Raw genomic sequence first — 27,333 nt, 5'->3', positions numbered from 1 at the left:
AGAGCGCTGCCGAGCGGACAAGGGTGGAGAATAATCTGGGTAGAGGCGAGGCACAGACATGAGTGAGACATGCATCACATTATACATGCAGGGGACTCTCATGTGGCTGTAGAGCTACAAGAGAGGGTCCTCAATGGGCAATAGAAGTCAAGAAGCTGGAAAAGGTCTTACAAGTCAGGTAAAGCGTTTTGATTTTGTTCTGAAAGCAATGGAAGAATGACATTAGAGGACTTGAATAAATGATGACAGACTCAGATTTTCATCTTCAAAAGGCTTCTGCAACCACAGGATTGAAGATTAATGTGGAGAGTAAAAGACCAGTGTTAGAGCAATGGTTCTCGGTCCTAGCTGCACAGTAGAATCGCCAGGAGGTGGGGGCTTTTAAAAAACTGCAAGTGCCTGGACTCCACCCCAAACCAATTAAATAAAAATCTTTGGGAATAGAGCCCAGACATTGGTATTTTTCAAATCACCCCTGTTGATTCAATTGCACAGACAAGGCTATGATTCAGTAAATAAGAGAGAACATCGGGAGGCTTTTAATTAAAACAGGCTTGGGAAGCGACAGCTGGATGATAGAGAGGTTAGAAGAGCGATTAAGGAGGTTGAATGAATGGCTTGGCATCTTGGTTAAAGGATAAGGAAGAAAGAGAAATCAAGGATGATTTGTATGTTTCTCTTTGAATGACTAGGTAGAGGAACAGATGTGTGTCAGCAATTAGGGGAGAAGGGTGAGGAGGATGTGATCAATTTTTGGATACACTGAATATTCAAAAGGGATTTAGTAGATATTTGACTATGTGAACATGGCGTTTGGGAGAGAGTTCTTAGGTTGAAACAGATTTGACTATGATCATTGGAAAGGTAGTAAAGGAAGCAATATACATAGGTGAACTCACCAGGGAGAGAATATGTCAGGGAAAAAGAAAAGAAGAGCAAAAAGAGACTCATAGGGAATGGCAACATTTAAGAGATAAGCAGAGGACGCTGAGGCATGGCCAGAAAGGTCGGGTAAAATCCATGCCATGTTAATCAAAAAGTTTCAAGGAGGGCTTATCAATGATGGCAGGTACTAAAGGGAGGTCTGGAAAAATAAGGACTTTAGAATCTCCAGTGCTATAGTAACTTGAATATCATACCTATTATCTACCACAATTTCAATGGCAATTTCAATTTCCATTTCAGCTATTATCTGCAATTTCAGTGGCGAAAGTCAGAATGTAGTGACTAAGAAAGGAACCTGAGGTGTGAAAGTGGAAATAGTGCATATTGACTAGCGCTTCTCAACTTCTAATGTGCACATAAATCACCACTGGAATCTAGTTTTAAAAACGTAGAATCTGATGAGTTAGGTTTTGGGTAGAGCCCGAGCTACTACAGTTCTTGCAAGCTCGCAGGTGATACTGACACTGTGGGTACACAAACCATCCCTTAAGTCACGCTGATGTAAACCACTCTTCTATGAAGGAAAAGACATCAGATTGGCCAGACACGGTGCTAGGGCCAAAAGAAAATCTTTCTGGTTTTGTGTTTTCTTTTTAGATGAAGTTCTGGACTGAGATTGAAGATATGGGGCCGGTGAAAAATAGAATCCCTTCTTTTAGGAGGTGGAAGAAACTGGAATACTGAGTACAGGGAGGGAATTGGGCTTGGGTAGGAAGGACACCTACACCTGAAGGGAAGGCGGTGAGGAAGACGAGAAAGACAGAATAAGTCCTCCGGTAGATAGTATCTGGTGTTTCGCTTTTTAGCCCAGTGTTTCTATTCGAGGAATTATTTTATATTTATTTTATTCCTTGACTTGAATGGCCAGACTACGAAATGTGCTTGTAAAGATAGAAGTGAGCCCTCTTTGCTTCTCAAGTATGACTTGCATTTTCTGCACCTTGTCAAATAAAACTTTGAGTGACAAGGTGTAGGGACGAAACTCAATGTGTGTTCAGGGAGAAAAATGCCCTTTTTCTTCTACATATCTTTGAGAATATTCGCATGCCAACAAATGCATCAATTTTGATGTGAAAATGGAGTGATGAATGGGTTTTGCTGTGTGCGTTGCGTGCCAGTGACACGGCAATAAATCCATGGTGCTGGAACTGTAATGGTACCCCTTACTCCACGTTAGTGAACTCTTGCTGAACCCTTTTGAGTTGTTAGTACTTTATTTGCTACATTTGGCACTTAATTAGTTGACAGCCGGGGCCAGTGGGACAGATGGATTGTCCGGTGATCTACTGTATCTATAGTTTCTTTTCCATGTCTTGTGAGTGACCTAGGATTATACACCGAAATACTTTTGCGGACCTGTAGGTCAAGCGTTTGCCCTCAACTTCAAGGTTTCATCTCAACCAGTAGGTTCCCCCTGTTAAAGGAAGCCATTTTTGGAATTTATTTTCATGATCACATAATGTCACATTTCAACATCTGCCTTTTAAATGATTAAAATAGCTTACATGTTTCATTTTGACGTGATGTTGGTATTTTCTCATAATCTGTGACTCTCCAACTGGTGGCAAAATTTTCCTTTGACCTTAACTCATCTTTCAGTGTGAGCACCAGCACACCCTTACCTATGGTGTATAACCACAACTGGAGAATGAGCTTGTTTTCAGAAGACTCATTTTTTTTCTGTTAGAAGATGTGGTTTATATATACGATGGAATACTACTTGGCAATGAGAAAGAATGAAATCGTGCCATTTGCAGCAACGTGGATGGAATTGGAGGGTGTTAAGCTGAGTGAAATAAGTCAGTCAGAGAAAGAGAGATACCTTATACCATATGTTTTCACTCCTATGTGGATCTTGAGAAACTGAACAGAAGACCATGGGGGAGGGGAAGGGGGAAAAAAGAAAGTTACAGAGAGGGAGAGAGGCAAACCATAAGAGACTCTTAAATACAGAGAACAAACTGAGGGTTGACGGGGGGTGGGGGGGAGAGGGGAAAGCGGGTGATGGGCATGGAGGAGGGCAGTTGTTGGGATGAGCGCTGGGTGTTGTATGGAAGGCAGTTTGACCATAAATTATATTTAAAAAAAGAATATTTGGCACACTTTAAATGAGGTATTATGGTCTTTGACAGCCTGTTGATTATGAAACTAAGAGATCTGCCTGAATTCCATTTGCCATTTCCATTCCTATAAATGCTATTTACTATCTTCTCAACTTACATATTCCACAGATGGTATTATTTTCTTTATTGGAAAGTGGTCTTAGTGACTTAAAAAGCTGCCTAAATAATATGCTGCCTCGTGCTTGCTGTGAGAGAGCATTTTCTCTAATGTTTTATTCTGAAAAATTCAAATACACAGAAAAGCTGACGGAACTGTGCATTGAATAGCCATGAACTCACCATCTAGATTCTGCTAGATTCTTCGTCCCTGTAGCCTCCCATCAATCCCGATTATTTTTTGATTCATTTCAAAGTTTGGAGGCATCAGTACCCTTTACCCCTAAACGCTACAACACGCGTATCATTAATTAGCGCTCAATATTCATTTACAGTTCTTTTGTTTGTTTGTCTGTGGCAAAATTTGCATAGTCAAATGCACAAGTCTTGCGTGTGCCATTCGGTGAGTGTTGACGAATGGCTACACTAGCATGACACGTGCCTCTATCAAGATCCAGAAAAATACAATCACTCCAGAAAAGAAACAACTTTTGAATGTCGACTAGACTTAGTATGATGATGGTTTTTCAGTATATACCAATATCAAATTATCATGTACACCCGAAGCTAATATAACATTATAGATCAGTTTTTCCTCAATGAAAAGTTTTTTTCAGAAGAAAGGAACCTTTGTTTAGGTTGCCTTGAGTTTATTTTGACTGAATTTTCAACACAGCTGACTTTAAGATTCTCAGGCTGAATCATACTAATAGCCCATCCAGGGGAATGGCTGTTGATATTCTTTTTGTTCATCCAGTCACTGAGCTGACTGAGTTCTTCTCAATAACGTTGGAAGGTGAGCCTCTATCTCTGACAGAAACACCAGGAAACATGTATTTCACAGACTGTTAGAGCTGGTAAGAACCTCAGGGATCATCTAGTCTGCTCCCTTCTGCCTTGTGGCTCAGGATTTAAGAACCTCACTGGCATTATGAAAGCACATAGTTCCCTATCTTTACCCCTGTAATAGTGAGTTAGGGGCCAGGCGCTCCGGTCAGTGCCTTGTGTCCATTATTTCCTTAATCTTCACAGATTATCAGTCTTCTTGTTTTTGTTATCCTCACTTTACAGAGAGTAAACTGGGTGTGAATAGCATTAAATTACGATCTTTGCCATGTCCGATCTAACAAACATTAGACTACTATCATAAAATATTTTTAACTTGGTCATTTATTCTAGGTAGGCCTGTCTTCTATGAATTTCAACTAGGTGTTTGGCTCTTCTTGAATTCTAGCTTTTTAGGATTTAGAGACGGAGCAGATATTCAAATCAGTCATAGTGGCTAGGATTTAATCATGTGCCTATAACTCCCTTCTCTTTTCAGGTTTTTGGTCTGAAATGTCCCAGACATTTTCTTCTATGTTTACATAGCAACCACACCCCTTATGTCCTGTTCCTAAATACAGCGCATGTCCATTTACACTAGGTACATTTGACTTCCTGGTCAGTGTATTTGTTTCTCCCCCTTCTTAATGGTTTAAGTTGAGATACCTCCTTGAAGAGCTTAACTATAAATCACTTTTCTACAGAACCGTGTTTAAATGCCATGTGAAGTCAGATGAAACAAATATTAATATTCTCTATAATTTGGATTATTATTTTCACTTACCTTGGTTCCTTGTAAGTCTTTGAATATCAAACATTAAGATATGCTCACATTACTCAAGGTATAGATGTACCCTAACTTTGTATAAGAGTATAATAATTGCGGTTTCTTTTCCTTCCCTCCTCCCTTCCTTCCTTCCTTCCTTCCTTCCTTCCTTCCTTCCTTCCTAAGTTCCCTTCTTGATCATCCCTAACATTCTGTTGACTATTTTAGCTGCAGGAAACAGTCTGTTATGGTTCCCACATCTCTTTCCCGTTTTTAACTATCAGAACTCATTATCTTAACTTCAGTTGGAGTCATTTTGCTTACAGTTGACCGTAGTTAAATAACTGCCTTCTTAACTCATTTGTGACCCATTTGCCTGCAATGTCACTCTTCCAGCTTGGCATTTTCTACCTGGAACACTTAAGTGCTCTGTGGAACCATTGAGATATACAGTGTGCTCCACATCGCAGATCACAAATGTTTGCTGATGACTATAATCCGTTGTTTAGTCTCTGTACAGAGAGGCAGCAACACCTTGCTTTAGTATGGTCCGCTATGCTTTTATTCATTGTTGGATTTTATCTGCACAAAAGTCCTTCGGTTGTACAACTGTCATTATTTCCGTTTTGCAGTTGAGAAAATTGAAGTTGTGGTCAGTCAACTTTTGCCAGTTAAATTTTGTCACGAATCTAGGGCTATAACCCATTACTAACTGCCAATCAAGGTTTCCTTCTAAAACTTACTCACAGGAACTTTCTCAGGTTGTAAATCCAGTGCAGAAATTGCAACAGAGCTGTTGTTTATTCTGTAGCAATGTATATTCAAAAAGGCAATCATTTCGTTTTTGTAAATAACATTTTTCCCTAGGAGAGATGTTGTGGGAATTTATATCAGTCAAGAATGTATATCGATAATCAAACGTAGCTAGCTCAAAAACATGAAGTGAAAGATTGGTTAGTACTCAATCAACTGAACTGTTTCTTTCTCTGCAGTATTGTGGTTCTTGACATGATTGCTGAGTTTCCAATTTGACACTTCTGGAGATCTGTAAATCAGGACACATGCCGAGTCCCAGTCTGTCATCCTGAGTCTTAGCATTGGTTATTTATTTCCCTTCATTATCCAGCATCTACTTACTGGACAAATCACTTAAGAAGCTTTCCATGATGGCCCTCGGAAAAGAGAAATGCACACATTCGGGCAGCTCTTCAATTACCAACGTGCACAGATTGTCTGAGTTTATATGCATATATTTTATTATTATTTCACTTTTGCACGTCAGATGAATCCGGTATAAATGTAAATCTAACAGTATGGGCTCTAGTGACCAAGTCCATTGCTGTAATATATCTTTGGTCTCTCAGTAATATCCTGAATGCAGTGTTGCAAGTGTGGTGAAATTCTGTGGTTTGAATTGTTGCCCAGGCATGGACAATGAGCAGGTCCATCTGATGTCCAACTACCACAGTGGGCCAGATCCAAAACAGCTCCTCTTTGATGAGCTACACATTTTCAGTTAACTTTGGCTCCTTGACAAAATGGAATATGTACCCTACCGCCCAAGTTTTCTTTTACATATGGTTCTGCAGGGTCTGCTCTTAGGACAGTTAGATTCATCAACTGCAGGGCTCTGTTGCTGTTGGTAAATAACCACATATCTGCTTCATTAGTCTCCGTGTGCCGATTTGTTTCTGGGAGTCTGGTCTGGTTCACTGACCAGTATTTCTGTTCTTTATCACACCAACCTAAGACGTAAATTGTATTGTGTCCTCAGCAAAGCCATCGCATCTCTCGTTATTCGTGTCTGCCAGTGACGCATGCTTCTCAGGTTGCAACCCTTTTGAAAAGATGAATTCTCCAACGTTGTATGTCGAATATATTTCGCGAGCCAAATCATACTTCATTAAATTTTCACTGAAGTACAGTACGCCTAGGGAAAATGTACATGTTATAGATGTTTGGGTTGGTGAGTTTGCACAAGCTAAATACAACTGTGTAAACAGCACTCAAATCAAGAAACAGGAAGTTCAGAAGCGCCTGTCATGTGTCTTTCAGTGACTACCAGTCTCACTAGGCTAACTGGTATCCTGACTTCTACAGTCATCTTACTTCTTCGTGGTTTTCTATGTTATGCGAATGAAATAAAACAGTATGCCCTTGTTTTTGGCTGATGTCTTTCCCTCAACGTTATGTTTATGAGATTAATAGATAATATTACATAAATGAGATTAATACATAATATTGCATAAGTTGTGTTATTCTTGTTGCTAGATAGCGTTCTATTGGTAAATTTATCCATTATCCATTTATCTATTGGCAAAATTATCCATTATATTTATCCACCGTATTTATCCATTTTATAGTAGAGGGGAATTTGGGTACTTTGCACTTAGGGGAATCTTCCAATTTAGGACATGTCTTTTGGTGAATACAAGTATGCATTTGTCTTGGATGTGTACTTGGGAGTGGAATACAAAATAAATAATATATTTTAAAAAAATTTTAATGTTTATTTTTGAGAGAGAGAGACAGAGACAGAGACAGAGGGTGAGCAGGGGAGGGGCTGAGAGTGAGAGAGACACAGAATCTCAAGCAGGTTCCAGGCTCCAAACTGTCAGCACAGAGCCCGATGCGGGGCCAAAACTCACAAACCATGAGATCACGACCTAAGCCTAAGTCAGATGCTTAGCCAACTGAGCCACCCGGGCACCACCAAATCAAATAATGTTTTAAATATATCTAACAGGCTGACTGTTTAAAGAAATCTTATGGTGAATCCTTTTGTAAAGGAAATAATCTCTCCATAATTTCTGCTCTGCAAAATGGATTCTCCCATTCGGGTAGTTATTTCACAAGAGTTGATACATGTGTTGATTCGCTTTCTAGTATTTGTTTCATTGTACTTATGTTAATAACAATATGATATTTTATTGTTGTTATTAGCCTCTGGAACTCAGTATCTTTTAAACTTTGAAAATGCCCATAAAAATACCCTTATTTGGGGCGCCTGGGTGGCGCAGTCGGTTAAGCGTCCGACTTCAGCCAGGTCACGATCTCGCGGTCCGTGAGTTCGAGCCCCGCGTCAGGCTCTGGGCTGATGGCCCGGAGCCTGGAGCCTGTTTCCGATTCTATGTCTCCCTCTCTCTCTGCCCCTCCCCTGTTCATGCTCTGTCTCTCTCTGTCCCAAAAATAAATTAAAAAAAAAAAAACGTTGAAAAAAAATACCCTTATCTGATATATACATACACTTTTCTGTACTATGCCACCTCAGATTTAATTAAAAATACCGACTGAGGTGAAAAGACATGCCAACAGATTCTGTCTGATCTCTGGTTTATTTTAAGGATACCAGAGAAAGAAACAGCATTGATTCGTTTTGGCTCACAAGAATCTCCCACACACGCCAACATAGCTTTTAATTTATGGATTTTTTATTAGATGAGGATGTTCTAGTAGATATGATATTGAAGATGTTCTGTGCCAAAAACCATGGCTGATGCAGAGGCATTCAATCAGAAAGGATGCCCAGAGGATATTTGTTTGTTTGAAGTAGAGATCATGAAGAATGAGAGGAAAATAAAGAGTAAAATATGCGATTCTTTTTTTTAAGTTCTTATTTTAATTTCACTTAACATACAGTATTGTGTTAGTTTCAGGTGTATAGTATATGAATTCAACCCTTCCATACATCATCCTCTGCTCCTCAGCATCAGTGCCCTCCTCAGTCCCCGCTGGCCACTTCACCCCTCCCCTCCCCCGCCCCCCTCTCCCCTCCCCCGCCCCCCTCTCCCCTCTGGTAGCCATTAGTTCATTCTCTGTAGTTAAGAGTCTGTTTCTTGCTTTGTCTCTTTGTCTCTCTTCTTTTTTTCCCCTTTGCTGTTCTTTTTTTTCCCTTAAATTCCACATATGAGTGGTATTTGTCTTCCTTTTTCTCCACATTCTCGCCAACACCTGTTGTTTCTTGAGTTGATGATTTTAGCTGCAAATGGCTCTTTATGGCTGAATAATATCCCTTTGCATCTATATACCACATCTTCTTTATCCATTTGTCTCTTGACGGACACCTGGGCTGCTTTTATATCTTGGTTGTTGTGAATAATGCTGCTGTAAACCTAGAGGTGCATATATCCCTTTGGATTAGTGTTTTTGTGCCTTTTGGGCAAATATCCAGTAATGCGACTGCTGGATCATAAGATAGTTCTAGTCTTAGCTTTTTGAGCAACCTCCATACAGTTTTCCACAGCGGCCGCCCCAGTTTGGATTCCCACTAACGGTGCGGGAGGGCTCCTTTTTCTCCACATTCTCGCCAACACCTGTTGTTTCTTGAGTTGTTGATTTTAGCCTTTCTGACAGGTGTGAGGTGATAGCTCATTGTAGTTTTGATCTGCATTTCCCTGATGAGAAGTGACAATGAGCATAATTCTTCAGCCATTGTTCAAATTACGTAAACTTGAAATGCAGTCAAGAGACAGTGATTCCTTCTAAGGAAGCAAGACTCAAGGTCCCGGGGCAAAGATTAACTTTAGAAGTGGAATACTTGCATCATTAGCGAAAGGAAGCGTGGATAATTAAAATAGTCTGAATGTACAATTCATTTGACAGATAGTTACTGAAAGTGTACCAGGTAGCAAGCACTAAGTTTTGTTTTCGTTTTTGTTTTTGTTTTTAATGAATAGAATTCTCAGAGTACCTTTTCCCAGAGAGATAACCTTTAAACAATGATTTGAGTGAAAGTGTTCTTACTTGTAAGGTGATCCCCTGAAATACCCGTAGGAGAGTGGGACCGGGCAATAGGGAAAGAAGCCAATGATTGGGCCAATTATGGAGCAAGTGATTGCTGTGGGCCACTAGCATTCAACCCTGATGAGTGAGCTCTGGGAGACAGCGAAAAACGCACCTCCCAGTTGTCACCCACAAAGGGTGATTCTCTTCCAGCTCTCATCATTGGCTGATTCATTTGTCAATCCTTGACAGTAAGATTTCTACCACTCCGCTGAAATTATTTTCTGTATGGTCTTCAGGGAATTCTGTGTGATCAAAGCCAATGGATACTTTTGGCATGGGCTTTGGGGAGTCTGACTGGTTCCAAGCCCTGGCGCCTGCACTCCCTATCGATATGACCTTATGGCCCTCCTTTCAAGCAGTCTGTTTCTTCCTCCGTTCAAGGAGGAGAAGTGGCAGCAACAGCAGCAGCAGCAGCATAAACAGCAATACCTACCTCATAAGATCATCATGTTGATTAAATGAATTAACGCTCGTATAGAACTTAAAATAGTCCTTTAATCAGTGGAGGTATTCGGATAAATGTTAATTATTCTGATTTTTATTACCTGTTGTGACATTTATGGCATTTAAAAGTGTCAACCCCTCTTGCGTTTTTGAAAACCTTTCTTGCCCGTGTCTTTATGACAGTACCCTTTGCAAGCATTCCCCCTACCTCTCTAGCCATTCATTCATCTTCCTGGCTACCTCGGCTTTGTTCTGTCTTTATGTTGTTCTGTCATGCATTTTCCAGGACTTCGTCTTTAACCCTCTGTTCTGTTCGATCGATTTACATACCGCATCAATGAGAATGCATTCACATTGATGTCTTCACTGCTTCTCTGCAGTAATTTGTAATCTGGGATTTCTCTCCCAAAATACACAGCTGTGCCATTGCACCTTCAGTCCGAGTGACTAAAACCTCCCAATGGATAGGCCTAAGATTGAACTCATTATCTTTTCCCCAGAACCGTTCATCCTTTATTCTTTGGGTAGACAGTGGCCAACACCTTTAAATGACAGGCACCAACTAGAAACTGGGGAATCTGGCTTGACTGCTTTGTTTCCCCACCACTTAGCATAATGCCCGGTGTCTAGCAGATGGTAAATAAAATGGTGACTGGCAGGCTAGACGAACAGACTGTTGGTTTGGGGTGCTTGGAGGAATAGATGGATGGTTGAGTGAGTCTCTAGCCTGTACATTCATTTAGTTAAGTATTATGTGATGATCGCATACAGTTGAAGGTCAAGGATGAGAAAGCACACCCTTAGTGGGATGCACACACCAAAGAACCATTTTATCTTGCCACATTGCACACGCACGACCCCTTTGGGATGAGCACTTTGATTGCTGTGACTCAACAAACATTCAAACGGTATGATTGAAATAATGATCTGGGTTGTGAAAGTTTCCTCCTTTTGGCTCAATGAAGACATACATACCCATATAATAGGAAGAACTATCTTACTTCTTCCTCATAGGACGGCCTATTCAAATATGGAGATTATGTCTGCCCTACTGAAATGAACTATAAGATGTATGAAATATTCACTGGCATGACTGCAAATGGCTTACCATGTTTATATCAAAAATACGAGGCATTTAAAATTTTGCTAGCGTAATAAAACGTCGCTAATCAAGGCTGATTAATGCAAAGGCAAATTGGAATCAGAGACTTTTTAAGGAAAGCCAATTTTATTATTTTCAAATACATAATGTATATAAAAATGGGCTAAGAAAAAAAGGTGCCAAGTATGCATAATAAAATAACCTGCTATGATAAGTGGAAAAATTGGTTCATAATTGGAATATCAGTTATTTCTGTGATTGATGGAGAAATATTTCAGAACATGTTAAGGCGTATTTATTTATGTTTTCCACAGCTTTCTTATAAGAGCATTTATACTAGTAATTTTGCAAACTAAAGATTAAATAGAAGACTACTTAATAATTATAAATCTCAGGGCACCTGGCTGACTCAGTCAGGGGACCATGCAACTTTTGATCTCGAGGTTGTGAGTTCGAGCCCCTCGTTGGGTATAGAGATTACTTAAAGCCTGTTACAAATAAATAAATAATAACTGTAAATCTCAACTATGATAGGTACCGCACTACCTTGTGGGGCAACAACAGCGATGAAACAAACACACAAACACACAAAACAAACACACAAAACGTTACACACGCAAACAGAAACAAACCCAATAAAAACAATCATGCGTAGGGGCGCCTGGGTGGCTCAGTCGGTTAAGCGGCCGACTTCGGCTCGGGTCACGATCTCACGGTCTGTGAGTTTGAGCCCCGCGTCGGGCTCTGTGCTGACAGCTCAGAGCCCGGAGCCTGTTTCAAATTCTGTGTCTCCCTCTCTCTGACCCTCCCCTGTTCATGCTCTGTCTCGCCCTGTCTCAAAAATAAATAAAATGTTTAAAAAAAATTTTTTTAAACCCAATCATGCATAATGAAGGCCACTTACTTGGTTTTGCCTACTCCAGGTCCCAGATTCTTGATTTCATGTCACAATCACTAGTCTTGTAGGTTCTGTCTAGTTCTGATGCTTATTTACAGAAAATCTCAAGCACTTCTTTAACTCCTGAGTTCTCCTAACTTAATGGAGCCAACAACAGGGTTAACGAAGAAGGTCTAAACTTAACGTCGTGAAGTGCAATTTTACAGTACTGTTCTGTGTACATTTTATCTCTATCCATAACCCCCCTTGCCCTTCTCTCCTGTGGTCTCTACTCTGAGGGGCAGATCTGTGTCACCATTGGGCTCCCATGCTCTCTGCCTTCCGGTTGGTTTACCCACTCGGGAGACCTGTTAGGAAAAGCGAAGAGAGCGAGGGCAAAGTGAGATCAGGGTATTTATTCTCCTGGTTCCTTCCAAGGAAGTTGCCTCAGGCTGACAGTGTCCCTTGAGAAAAGATTACCGCGCCTCTCGAGGTGGTTTCTCCTGATGATTCCCAGCTTCTGGACACTTCTCCGTCCCCTGAATTCTTGGTCCCAGATGTAGCCAACAGCTCCAATGCCGCAAGGTCCAATTTCCTGTATTATTTTTGGTGACTTTCGTATACGCTGATTATGTTGTAATTTGTTCCTTTGTAAATAAATCTCCTAGACTATCCAGGCCAGATCACAGAGGAACATGTATGTCAAGCTAAGATATTTCAGAGGACAGTAGGGAGGCATTGAAGGGTTTAAATGAGGGATTGGGGTGATCATATTTATATTAGTTATTGCTCTCTCTGTAGTGTAGAAGTTGTGTTACAAAACAGACTCGAAGCAGTGGGGCCATACCGTCTTTTGCAGGTATGTAGGTGAAAAATGACAGAGCTTTGCAGTGGGAATATGTAAAAAGTGGGAAGGAGTTGTGTATGAGAGAATTTGGTAACTGCCTATGTATGGTATTCATCGAGACTTAAGGAAACATCTAGAGTATTTGTCAGGTTTTCCTCATGGGATAAAGTTGGTAGTGGTTTTATTACTTATTTTCTAGGGCATTATTTGTATTTTATGAAATGAGCTTCACGAAAAGATAATGTGGTCCTTAAAAGAAAAAGACGATGTGGTATGTTTGTTTTTAATATATTAAAATAAAGTACTTCAGAGGAGAATTAATAGGGCATCTCCATCTTGGGCTCACAACGATACCAAAAAAATTGCCTCAGGATAAGGCTGTCTTACAAAATATAATCAGCATGGATCCTTAGATATTGTTACATTTCCAGGATGCCTATCTGCTCCTGGGTTGCCTCAGAAGAAGACCCCAGGAAAAGGTTTTGAGAGTGCATGGTTTATTTGGGAGTTGAGGGAAACAGCCAGTAAGGCAGGTAGGCAAGTCAATAAAAGATGGTGCGTTATCAAGCAGGTTCCTTCTTTGGGTCACTGGAGCTTTATCCCACTAGGAAAACTCTGGAACCCTTGTAAAACACATGCTCCCCAGTTACATACCCTGGTATGAATGGGACTCAAATATTCATGCCCCAATACCTACCATCGCTTCTTCCTTACAGGCTGCTCCTGGGAGGTGGGGCGACGGGAACCATCAACTCCCTGGTAGATCTGGCCGGCCACTCAGATGGCAAAACAAATTCTTTGGGGCCCCACAAAGCCTTTAAGGAATGAATTTCCAATGACAGTGTCAGAAGTCAGGTTGTTGGGCTCTGAAGTGCTAAGGGCAAGGCAATTCAGGCGTTCTGCTATCGTACGTTTCTAAATGATTATTCATATTTGACTCTGGGGACTGGGAACAGACAGAGCTGAATATTTACGTATACTACCGATGTTCTAGGTCACCTTCAGGAAGATAACTTAACCTCCTGTTTGCCACTGAACAAGAAAGGAATTCGATTGTCCCTTATCCTAGCTGTAACACAATGAACAATGTTTTAAATGAGTAATAGAAAGAGTGGGGAAATCTTTGAATGTTAAAATTCAGATGTCTTCTCCAGACCTGCATTCACTCCTATATATTCATTTTTTTTTCCTTTTATTCCAGTTGAAAGAATTCAGAGTCAGTGGGATGAAGTACAGGAACACCTTCAGAACCGGAGGCAGCAGTTGAATGAAATGTTAAAGGATTCCACACAATGGCTGGAAGCTAAAGAAGAAGCTGAGCAGGTGCTGGGGCAGGCCAGAGCCAAGCTGGAGTCATGGAAGGAGACTCCCTACACAATGGATGCGATCCAAAAGAAAATCACAGAAACCAAGGTTAGTATCACAGATAGATACGTCCTTAAAATAAAATACCAGTTGTACTGGATAAAATTATAATATGGATGAAAACTGAATGATTCTTAAGGTAAATGTATGAAAAGAACATTGCGTTGAGGCTGAGATGAACGGTAGACTTTTCAGTCCAGGCAGAGATTAGAGGAAAATTGATGGCTAATAGCAAACGTAAAATTAATTTTGTTTAATCGGGATATCATAGGCTGCTTTTCATAGTACACCATTTTTTGAGATCGCTTCTTAGCTGATGTCCGGACTTATGTGGTAGCATGAAGGCAGGGGGTTGGGATTACTTCCTTCGTAGAGACAGGAACAGGTCTACTCCTTCCTAAGTAGGGCCCTGAGTGGAGAAGGGAGGAGATGTGTAAGGTAAGGCAAGGGTAAGGTGTGCTCTCACTTTCTCCTCCAGGTCTTTGACCTCCAGACCAATCTCTCTACTTCCTTGTCTTCCTTCTCTTCTTCCTCTTCTTCCCCCCCAAAACTCCATCATGTATCTGTCCATCTCATGATCTAGAGCTCTCTGGGATACAAGAAAGAGAACTGGGAAAGGAAATAATATTTGTTTAATGGCCATGTTTTATCAGGCATCACGCATGGTGCTTTCGATGCATTTAATTCTCTCCAACCTCATATTTATGGGTCAGTTGGGAAAGACCTTAAAGGCTAAGCAGAGAAGTAGCACAGTGGGAACTTGATTAGATTGAATTTTTGATTAAAACCCTCTATAGATTTTTTTTTTTCTGGTGGAAAAAGGCCTTCTGCTAAACAATTGTCTGAATCACAAATTAGCTATGTCATCTGAGAAAAAGAGCCTTACATTGTGGTTTTCTTGGATGAAGTGGCTTCCATTTCTAAATTAGTCAGTGTTTAGGCTGTGCCGAGCTACATAGCATATGTGTTTGTGCTAGGTTTATTTAAAAAATAAACCCTGATTTCTCAAGAATTTAATATAATAATGATTAATTCCTTGGTTGTGTCATAGTACAGTGCAGGTTGAAGAGTCCTTCCTGGGAGCGCTCTCATAAATAGTGACTCGAGGAATCCAGGCTCTTCCAATTTTGTGAAACTGTCATCTTGAACTCATGACTGCCCCAGGTCACTGCAGGAGAGTAAGAGAAAACGTGGCCAGTTTATCCATGGGGCTCTATGGACAGGCCTGGAGATTATGTACATCATCACTTCCACCCACATCCCATTGAGCAGAACATGCTCCCAATTTAACATCAGGAAGAGTAAATGGGAAACGTGAGCTAGTGAGTTTTTAGCCAGACTCTGCCGTAGCTACTTCTCCAAAGGACCTGAACTGCTATGAGGACAAGATTTTTGTTTACATGACAAGAATGTTAGAAAGTCCCATAGGATTTTATAGGCTTATCATTAGCTCTGTTGGAAGCAATTATTTCTTTCACGTGGTAGGTACATGTGGCCACTAAGATTTTCTCCTTGGGGTGAACATAGAAGATGTAGGAATTTCTAATGATGATGTTCCCAATTCTTGGTTTGACTATGGGAAATATAGAATTCACGTAGCCACTCTTGAAGGCTGTGGTCTTACCCATAAGGTATTCGGTATGCTATGCGATTTGCTTTTCCTCTCCAAAAATTGAGGACTCTACGAATCTAGCAGATCTTGAAACAGAGTGGTTAACTGGTGGAGAGGAATTAACAAGGGAAAAGAGTTTGGACTGGACCCTTGAGTTGGAAGAGGGGAAGAAGAGATGACAGGCATATAGTGATAAATTTGATAAGGACAAGAAGACTCTGCAAGTTGGCACATGAGAAATCTTAAAACCTACAAGAATCTTAAAGTGATGGCAAGAGTGATTAGGGTTTTATAGCTCTTAGAAAAGCAAGGGGCTTAAAAATAAGAGATGAAAAGAGTTGCAAAAGAGAATATGAAAGGATAAAACAAAACAATTTCATCGTCAAAATAAGTAATGTGTTTTAAATACCTAAAACAGAGACAAGATGGTATTATAATCGCTCTCCTTGTCATACTTTTAAAATAAAAATTTTGCTTTTGAATTGTCTTTCTAAAATGTCATGATAAAAATGGCTCAGCCGTTATCTATAGAAACTGATGTTTTTGTTTGTGTTATATGTTCAGGAATTAAATTATATATATATATATATATTGGGGCACCCGGGTGGCTCCGTCGGTTGAGCGTCCGACTTCGGCTCTGGTCACGATCTCACGGTTTGTGAGTTCGAGCCCCGCGTTGAGCTCTGTGCTGACAGCTCAGAGCCTGGAGCCTGCTTCGGATTCTGTGTCTCCCTCTCTCTCTCTGTCCCATCCCCACTCATGCTCTGTCTCTCTCTGTCTTAAAAATAAATAAAACATTAAAAATAAATAAATTAATTAATTAATTATATATAATTTCAGTGTAAGTTCATTATATAAAGATGACCAAAGCTGTAATTTTCCCATCCATTTCGTAAATGACATATGCTAAAGCTAAAAGTAATTCAAGTGCTAATACTAACATTTGGCTAGTACTTGCTCTTTGTCAAAAATTGTGCTAATCACTTCACATATATTGGCTTATTTCACCATCTCAAGAACCTTCCATGGAAACTAGTATTGTTCCCTATTTACAGGTGGGAAAATTGAAGGCCAGAGAAGTTCAGAAACTCCTCTTCAAAATCACAGAGTTAGGATGTGAATGCATAGCACTTACTCTTGTAGATGACCTCACATATGTTCTCTTCTACCCATGGTCTTCTATGTGGCTAAGACAAATCAAGAAGACACTGTAAAGATCAGAAAGGGAGACACCTGTCATTATGAATTGACCAATAAGATCGTATAAGCCAACAGGCAGAAAATGAAAATAATGAAAATAGTATACAGGGAACAGGTTTTCATATTCTGTTTTACTATGAAAAGCTAAAAAGACAATTGCAAAGTATATCCCCTTTTTTAATGGAACTACAATTTTTAATTCTTCTAAAAGTCAGAGAACATAGGGCTGCCCGGGTGGCTCAGTCAGTTAAGTGTCTGACCTCAGCTCAGGTCGTCATCTCATGGTTCATGAGTTCAAGCCCCACGTCGGGCTCTGTGCTGACAGCTCAGAGCCTGGAGCCTGCTTCGGATTCTATGTCTCCTTCTCTCTCTCTGCCCCTCGCCCACTCATTCTGTGTGTGTGTCTCTCTCTCAAGAAAGGAATAAACAATAAAAAACATTTAAACGTCAGGAAGCATATAAAATGGAGATCTGGCCCTGATGTCTAATATGTTATCACTACTGAGTGGTAATAGTTGGCTTATCACTTACAATCGCCTTTTATGAAGAGAGGGTGAAAATAGACATAAAGAGGCATTGGATAATTTGAGCAGGATCTCCTTGCTCCATAAACCCTTTCGGAGTCTATGTGCCTAAGATCAGAAGCGAGCTGGTGAGCCTGGTGAGGCAGTCATCAGGCTGTGGCTACAGAGGTGGAGAGCTGTGATTGAAGCAGGCAGCCTCCCTTGCAGCAGCCCTCACTGTCACAATGCAACGGTTTCAAAGGCAAGCCCTAGTAGGATTCTACTCTGAAAATTTAAGCCCGTCGCCATACCTGAACTAAAGAAAAATTCGTCTACCATTCTGATATTTTGATGATTCATAATTGCTCATCTTGGCCCCTAATCTCTGCCATTTATTGTCTACATATCTTAATTGTCCTGTAATGTGGACAAAATTTGGAATTCTGATTTCAACCTTGGTATCACTGTATGAATATTTATATGTATTTCTCTATATAACGTTTAATAATTATCATTTTAAATTATTTTCAATATCTCATTAAGGCCCATCCTTAACCACTTCCTTACCGATTGGACATTCAGGCAGCCTCGTCCTCTGGGTTTAAAAAAAAAAAAGTAGTGGAGACAAAATGGGGACAGTAATCACCCCTTCACAGAATAGGAATGAAATCTGAGATAACATCTGGGGAAAGTCCATCTTGAAAGCATGGTGTGGCTGGAAGGAGACAGCAACAGGACAGTCTAGATTTGTCCAAAGAACAAGCTGTAGATAGCCCATCATGTCAATAAGTAGTCAGCAGGTGGTTAAGAGATGCCCGTGGTATACGTATAATTTCTCTCCGGTATATCCCGCAACTTTTTGGAAACAAAAACATAATGGGAGTTAGTAGTTGATTTTGTTAACCACCTGGCTTCATTTGACCTTCTCCATGGCCCTAATAAAACAATAATGTTTTTTTGAGATGGAAAGACAGATGTCAGGGAAAATCATACAGGATTTCCATTCTAATCAAACTCCCTTCCAATAAGCTATAACAGAATCCAATGAGAGATGCTGCCATTTAACTTTCATAAGCAGTAAGATGGTGTGACATTGGCACCTAAAATTGCTAGCAGTGGTCATCATGGGACTATTAAGATTGGTCCAAACGTGGCAATGAATTCTTTGGAAAAATTATCTCTTGGTGATTTTAAGCTTTCTTTTCCAGTGTCAAGAGAGATTTACCCAGGCTCACAGTTTTCATTTATTTTTTCCCCTTTCAGCTTTTGAAAGAGAAATTCCTTTTTTGTCTGCTTTGTGATTGCTTTTGTGTCAAATTCAGCATAAAAGCTTTTCAGATGTGACGGCATTAGCTGTTTTGTGCTTGGCTGAGCTAAGAGTACATGAATTCAATAGAGAAGTGAAATCTTGTTTGAGCCTAGCTGATTTGGCTCTATAATACTTAAAACTATCTGAGGCGAAAAATCCAATAATTTATCAAATTAGTAAATAAACATTTCCAAGGCTGCAAAATAGATGTTTTGAAGACGTTCTTTAGGGAACTTGAAACATAGATACACTGTAATCGTGTAACTACTTTAAAAAGTTGTCCTTATTATATATGGTGAATACAGTAGTTCTTTGAGGGTCTCCAATTATTTTACTAGGAAAGAAACCAGTGGAGAGCTTTTTCAAATATGGAAGTAGAACATTGTAGTTTTAATTATTTGGGGGGGAATGGGCGGTATTAGACAATATCCTAACCTGCCATAAGGATACGCACAGTAGTGGAAGCTGAATCCTTTTTCCACATGTTTTATTTACTTTTTGACGTGCACAAAATTAAATCAGCAAATTGATTAACCCTGGTAGTTGGAGGTTTGGATTTCTGATACTGTAATGCAAAAATATCAGAAATCTTCTTGCTGGGACCTGCCGTGGTTTCACGCATTTTCTTTATTCCCTTTTGTTCTCTCCTAAAGCTTCCACGTGATTAAGGAGAAAGAATCAATAACCTGATAGTACTTTTCCTCCCAAAGTATGTAGGAAGCTATTAAACTTTTCAAAGCGTACAACCAGAGTGCTTCGTACATCACTGATAGAGCAGAGGAAGTAATGGGCTAGTGTCCCCAGGTACTGCTATACCATATAAATATTTAATGCAGAGCCCCCAAGACTTGAATAGCATTATGTTCTGATTACACCATGTTTTGCCTTGTTTCCTTTTCGTAGTTTAACTTCTATCATGCTTGAAAATATACTGTACCCACTGTGTAAACTCACTCCTCCGTAAAAGCAACAAATTGCAAAAATGGTCAAAATCGCCTTCTCTGAACTCTGGAAATTAAGCAAAGGTTCACAACATTATATGAACTGCTGAACTTCAGTAAGAAAAGCAGGGTTTGAGGCTTTTTAACTTGGCTCATTGCCATCACTTTCTCCCAGCTGCATCGTAGCTTTGAGAATCAGCAGCCTTAGGGCCACCAGAGAGGAAAGACCTGGAATGGACTTCATCAGAAAGACCCCTTTAATTCTCAGAGCTTTATTACTATTTGGCCTGTCTTGCGGCTCCCTAGAACAAACCTGTACACAAGGCCTTGTCATTATTTGGCCTGACTTTGCACTAACTCCCCAGAAAAAGCCCTATCCTCAGAGTGTTTCTCCAAAACAACCAGCAACATTGTTTAAATTGTAACTGCCTGAGACTGTGATACCAGTTGAGATAATCATGGTCTAGAGAAAAACTGAAAAGGCAGATCTGGGGAATGAGATGTCCCCAGAGGTCCTTGAAAAACTCTGACATTTTCCTGGGATATCTAGAAAGCTACATGCACATCTTGCCAAATAGAAAATATCAATAAATGAATACAAATTACAAACAGGAATCAAATAGAGATTCTGGAGTGTAAGAGTGTAATGATTGAAATTCTTACTGGAGCGGCTTAACCTCAGAGTTGAGCTGTCAGAAGAGTCAGTGAACTTGAAGACAGGTCAATGGCAATAATCCACACCAAGGAAAAGAGAGAAGGAAAATAATTAAAAATACAGGAAGTAAATCTGACAGAATTGAGGGGAGAAATAAACAGTTCACCAAAAACAAAGGCTTCAGTCTCCTACTTTGAGTAATGGATAGACTGAGCAGTAGATCAACAAGGAAATAGTAGACTTAGAAAGACCCTGTGAATTAGCAAGACCTAGCACTCTTCTGTAGACCATCCCACTCAGTAATAACAGAGTATACATTCTTTTCAATTGCACATGGAACATTCTGTAGGATAGATGATACACTAGGTCACAAAAGAAGTCTCAATACATTTAAAAGGATTATAATCACATAATGTAGGTCCTCTAGCCATAAGTAAATAAAATTAAAAATCAATAAAAGCAAATTTGGGAAATATGCCCATATGAGAAAATGATACAGTACATTCTCAAATAACCAATGGGTCAAAAAATAAATCACTAAGGAAATGCAAAAATACTTTAAAATGAATGTAAATAAAAACACAACACACTGAAACTTGTGAGGTGCAACTAATGAATTTTGAGAGTGAAATTTATCGCTATAAATACCTCAGTTAAAAAAGAAGAAAGATCTCAAATAAGTAACCCAATCTTCTACCTTAAGAAACTAGAAAAAGAAAATTGAACCTAAAGCAAGCAGAAGGAAGGAAGTAATAAAGATTAGAGTGAAATCAAGGAAATAAAGAAAAGAAAAATGAGGGAAAATCAAGAAAATTAAAAGTTAGTTATTGAAAAGATCAACAATTTTGACAACCCTTTAACTGGACTAAGAGAGAAGAGAGAGAAGGCTCAAATTACTCACCGTAGAGGTGAAGGAGGATACAATCCTACCAAACGTATAGAAATAAAAAGGATTATAAGAGGATGTTATGAATGGAAGATATAAGAAATATGAATACACCTATAACAAATAAAGAAATTGAATTGATCATTTTAAAATTTTCCCAAAAAAAGACCCAAGACCAGATGGCTTCACTGGTGAACTTTACCAAATATTTATTTTGTTTTAATTTTTTTTTTTTTTTAGAAAGAAAGAAAGCGTGAGCAGGGGAGAGGGGCGGAGGGAGAGAGAGAATCCATGCTGGGTGCAAGGCTCAATCCCACACCCCTGGGATCAGGACCTGAACTGAATCCAAGAGTTGGACACTTAACTGACTGGGCCACTCAGGTGCCCCCAAGATGAATTAATACCAGCTTTTCACAAGCTCTTCCAAAAATTAGAAGAGAAAGGAATACTTCCCAGCTGAAAATATCACCAGAAAAAAACTACAAACCAATATACCTCATGAATAGAGACTCAAAAAGCCTTAAAAAAAATACTCTCAAACCTAATAATGCACCATATTAAAAGGACTGTATACCATAATCAAGTGAAATGTATTCTAGGCATGCAAAATTAGTTTAACATACAAAATTGAATCAACGTACAGATTTTCCTTGACTTACAACGGGGTTGTCTCAACAAACCCGTCCTAAGTTGTAAATATTATAAACCAAAAATGCATTCAATACACCTTACCTACCAACCATCACAGTTTAGCTAGCCCACCTTAAACATGCTCAGAGCATTTCTATTAGCCAACAGTTAGGCAAAACCACATAACACAAAGCGTTATTTTATAATGTACGTATTTTATAATATAAAGTGTTGCATATCTCATGTAAGTTATCGACTACCGTACTGAGAGTGAAAAACAGAGCGGTTATATGGGTACAGAAAGGTCATAAGTGCATCGCTTGCTCCCCCTCATGATAACGTGGCTGATTGGGAGCTGCAGTTCACTGCCACTGCCCAGCGTCAGGAGAGAGTATCATACTGCATGTCGCTGGTCTGGGAAAAGATCAAAATGGAAAATTCAAAGTATGCTTTCCACTGAGTATCTGTCACTTTCACATCATTATAAAAGTTTTAAAAAGTCATAAGTCAAACCATCATAAGTTGGGGCTGTCTGTAATGTATCATATCAGTAGAATAAAGGGCAAAACCCACGTGGTCATCTTAATAGTTGTAGAAAACGCATTTGACAAAGTCCAAAACCCTTTCGTGAAAACGCACGCACACACACACACACACACACACACACACACACACTCAACAAATTAGAAACAGAAGGTGTTGTAGGTTGAATAGTGTCTCCTTAAAAAGATGTGTGGAAGACCCAACCCCTGGTACTTATGAGTGTGTCCGTATTTGGAAATCAGGTCATTGCAGATGTGATCAAGTTCAGATGAGGTCATACTAGAGTAGGCTGGGTTCTTAACCACATATGGCCGGTGTCTTTATAAAAGGAGGAAAAGAGGCATACACAGAGAGAAGAATGTCATGTAAAGACACTGACAACAGAGCAAACACTGCGTGACAACAAAGGCAGAGATTAGAGTGTGGCAGCTGTAAGTCAAGGAATACCAAGGATTGACTGGCACCACCAGAAGCTGGAAGAGGCAGGGAAGGATTCTTCCTTATAGGTTTTAGATGGAGCATAGTCTGCTGATACCTTAGTTTGGATCTATCCTCCAGAACTGTGAGACAATACGTTTCATCATTTTAAGCCACCCAGTTTGTGATACTCTGTCTTGGAAGTCCTAGGAAACTAATACAGAAGGAAAATGCTTCAGCCTAATAAAGGGCATCTAAGAAAAACCTACAACTAGCATCATAGTAAAGAGAATGAATGCTTTCGCCTGTGATCACGAACAGGGTAAGGATGGCTGCTCTAACCATTTCTATTTACCACTATGCTACAAGTTCAGGCCAGGGAAACTGGGCAAGAAAAATAGATAAAAGTCTTCTGGTTTGGAAAGGAAAAAGTAAAGCAATCTATTTGCAGATGACATGATCTTATATACAGAAAATCCCAAGGAATATACTAAAAGAATGTTAGAACTAATAAATTCAGCAAGTTTGCAGATTGCAAGGTCAAAATACATAAATCAGTTATTTTTCTGTACATAAGCAGTGAATAACCTAAAAAATGAAATTCAGAAAACACTCCATTTACAATAGCATCAAAAAATAAAACACTTAGGGATAAAAGAAACCCAAGACCTGTCTACTGCCAACTACAAAGCACTGTGGAATGAAATTAAGGAAGATCTAAATAAATGGAAAAAATATCCCATGTTTCCGGATCAAAAGACTTAATATTGTTAAGATAGCAACATCCTCAAATTGATCTGCAGACTTCACGCGAACCTCATCAAAATTCTAGCTGGACTTTCTGCAGAAATAGTCAAGTGGCTCCTAAAATATATACTGAAATGCAAGGGACAAAGAATAGCCAAAACAGCCTTGAGAAGACAACAAAGTTAGAGGACTCACAATTCCCAATTTCGAAACTTCCTACAAAGCTACCGTCATCAAGACAATATGGAACTGACAAGAATATGGCACATAGATCGATGGAATAACATTGAAAGTCTAGATGTAAATCTTTGCATTTCAGGTCAATTGATTTTTCACCATTGTTAAGACTTGTTAAGATTGTTAAGATGGGAAAAGAATAGTCTTTTTAAAACCTTGTGCTTGGATTATTAAATATTTGTATCCACATAATGAAGTTTGACCCGACCTGACACCATACACACAAATTCACTCAAAAATGGATTATCATAGGGCAAAATATAAGATTTAAAAATCTTACAAGATAACATAGGAGTACGATAAGTTAGGTAATGTTTTCTTATATATACATGATACCAAAAGCAAGAGTGACAAAAGAAAACATATGTAAGTTGAACTTCATCAAAATTAAAAACTTGTGCTGCAAACATTGTCATGAAGAAAGTGAAAAGATAGCCCACAGAGTGGGAGAAAATATTTGCAAATACCAAATATGGGACTTATGTCCAGAATATATACAGAACTTCAGAACTCAACCAGAGCAAAAATACAACCCAATTATGAAGCAACAAAGGATTTTAATAGACTCTTCTTCAAAGAGGAGGTACAAATGGCCAATAAGCCCATGAAAAGATTGTCAACACCATCGGTCGTTAGGAAAATTCAAATGAAAACCACGAGATACCACTTCATACTCACTCGGATGATTAAAATAAAAAAGACAACAATGAGTGTTGACAAGAATGTGGAATGACTGTAACCTCATCCATTGCTGTTGGGAGTGGAAAATGGTACAACTTTGGGAAAACGTTTGGCATTAACACGAAATTACTCTCTGACCTGACAATGCCATACTCCGGTGTGTATCCAGGAGAAATAAAAACATACATGGCCCCCAAACCTTTATACAGATATTGGTAGCAGAGTTATTGGTAATAGCCAAGAAGTGGAGAAGCCTCACATGTTTGTCAACTAATGAATGTTTTTTTTTTTTTAAGTGTGGTATATCCAGCAATGGAATACTATTTGGCGATAAAAATTAATACAGTACTGGTACCTGCTATAACATGGATGAACCTGAGAAACACGATGCTAGGCGAAAGAAGCCAATCACAAAAGATCACATATTGTTTGAGTCCGTTTGTGTGAAGTGTCTAGTAAAGGCTAGGGGAGAGAGAGAATGGGCAGTGGAAAGTGACTATTAATGGGTGCAGGGTTTCTTCTGGGTTTGAAGAAAATGTGCCAAAATTAGATTGTGGTGATGGCTTCCTAATTCGTTGAATATACTAAAAACCACTAAATTATACACTGAAAATGGGTAGACTTCATGCTATGCGAATTATTTCTCCAAGTTGCTTTCAAGAGGTATGCCTACGTGTCATTAAGATCCAGATCTTTTCTTGATTCTTCCAGTTTATAAACTGCTTTGGAAACATAGTTTCTCACCATGTATTAGCAACAGAACCTATTCTGTATGAGTTATTATACTAGCTTACTCTATCCCTGACCCTGGCCCCAGATTATGTAGCTATAATAGAATTGCCCTTCTGGAGATAGGGTTGTACCTGACTAGGTGTATCTGTCAGGATGGTCTAAGACGTACTACAGTAGCAAGATCCATGTCTAGAGGCTTAACACAAAGTTTATATTTTGCTCATGTTACGTGTCCATTGTGGATTCACAAGAGGGTTCTACTTAGCTTACTCACGCAGGGACCAAAGCTGATAACAGCGGAGTCTTGATACATACTTCCATGATTCAGGAGGCAGGGAACATGAATGATGCCATCGGTTCATACAACTTCTGCCTGTAAGTTACAAGTAGTCAAAATCAGTTACATAGCCATCCTTGACTCAATGGGGGTGCACGTGGCATGATAAGGCCCCGATCGTTCGTGGAAAATAACGTCTTCTACCACAGGAGGCTCACGGGGTTGGAAAAATAGCCAAGACAAATGCCACTTTCTGAGGATCTGTCCTCTGCCATTCTCTCTGGAGTCATTTCTACCCGACCATTTCCATACCCTCTCAACCAGACTTCTCTTAGATGCCTGGAGAGGCTGGGTGATTTCTTAATTACAACACTACTTAAGCCTTTTAATAAAGTCAGCAAATTAAAGAGAGAGCCCAGATAAAGAGAATGCTTTCTAAAATGTCATAATGAAATTAAGGTAATGAAGTACCTTGCAGGGCTCTCCTCCCTTCATTTCGTATAAAACTTATTCCAAAGAAGCCAAAAGAGAAATGGGGCCTGAAAGTAAAGAGGGAGGAAAATAAATTGTATGCCATTAGTTTAATTATGAAAATTCATTACATGAAGCCATGTAAGACAGAAAATAATGGAACTCTAATGGGTTGGCCGATAACACATTTACTAGCCTGCTCTCAGCTTGTAGTCATTGTTGAAAGGACAAAAAAGTAACAACTTTGGTATGTAGTCCTCAAAGCTATTGAAAAGATTAATCATTTCCAGTAAGCTGGAAAATGAGGGCCATTTTCTTAAATAGTATCCCCTGTATAGACTGTTACCTTCTGAAACAGAGTTGGTAATGTCAGAGGTTTAATAGATGAATCTTGAAGTTAATGGTGAGAGGCTTTACTTTTGAAATAGCTTCCTTACAGATATTTTAACATTTCTATTATAAATCCATAAAGAGGTTTTGTAGGTCATTTTAATTCACACAAGCAAGCAAGAGTGTTTCTTTTTCCCAATAAAGATTTGTGGAATATTAATTCATACTTAGGACTAAATTGTTTAGTGATTTTTTTGAATAAACCAAATCTCTGTTTTTTTCTGCTGTCTTTGTTTGGCAATGTCTTATTTTATTATACACAATAATTTTCCAATCATGCTATAATCACCAAGGAGACTATTGTATATTCTTCAGTGTTCAATTATAATAAACCCAATCATTTGCCTTAAATCCCTCTATATGGAAGCATATCTTCTTTAACTAGATTGAACCCTGAATATTGGAGTCGAGAAACCTGCATTTTGGGGACGCCTCTTTCACTGATTGGCTTTGTCACCTTCAGCAAGTCACTGAACCTTTCGGAGGTTTTGGATTATCATATGAGCAATGATGGGATTGGGTCAGAGGAAAGGAAATGGAAAGGAGTTAACAAAAGATGAGAGTGGATGCACAGGTGCGGGTTCTAGATTTGAGCGCCTAGTAATCTAAGGAGAGAGGTTTGGACTTTGTCTTGTAGGCAACAGGGAGCCAGAGTAGTAACATGGTTCCATTTGCATTTCAAAAATATCACTTGAGCAGCTGTTTCCCCAGGTGGAGGGGCTGGTTTGAGAGTGGAGGAAGTGAGTCAGTATAAAGGTGGTCGGAGAATCCAAGTGAGAAATGGTGACAGCCTAAATGCAGGCAGTGACAGCGGAGGTAGATGACTTGCTGTAAAGGAAAATTGTGATAAAACTGCTCTGCGCGCGTGCTCCCTGCCTTCTCTTCCACTGAAGGGTCAGTATGTGTGGGTGGGGAAGGTTGGGCTAA

The 27,333-nt window shown here is 39.4% G+C and overlaps 1 protein-coding gene across 13 annotated transcripts in view; it reads left to right on the top strand.

The window, feature by feature from the left end:
• Window positions 1-27,333, top strand: part of DMD (dystrophin) — a 2,022,811-nt gene that overhangs the window by 1,471,741 nt on the left and 523,737 nt on the right. For all 13 annotated transcript variants that reach the window (XM_047843142.1, XM_047843144.1, XM_047843153.1 and 10 more), the window contains one exon: window positions 14,012-14,223. In XM_047843142.1, the coding sequence (XP_047699098.1) occupies window positions 14,012-14,223 (212 nt within the window). The remainder of the gene's footprint in view (window positions 1-14,011; window positions 14,224-27,333) is intronic.

Source organism: Prionailurus viverrinus, chromosome X (genome assembly GCF_022837055.1).
Source record: "Prionailurus viverrinus isolate Anna chromosome X, UM_Priviv_1.0, whole genome shotgun sequence".
In the NCBI taxonomy this organism is placed as follows: domain Eukaryota; kingdom Metazoa; phylum Chordata; class Mammalia; order Carnivora; family Felidae; genus Prionailurus; species Prionailurus viverrinus.
The sequence above is the reverse complement of the archived record's forward strand: the minus strand, read 5'-3'. Positions and strand labels throughout refer to the sequence as shown.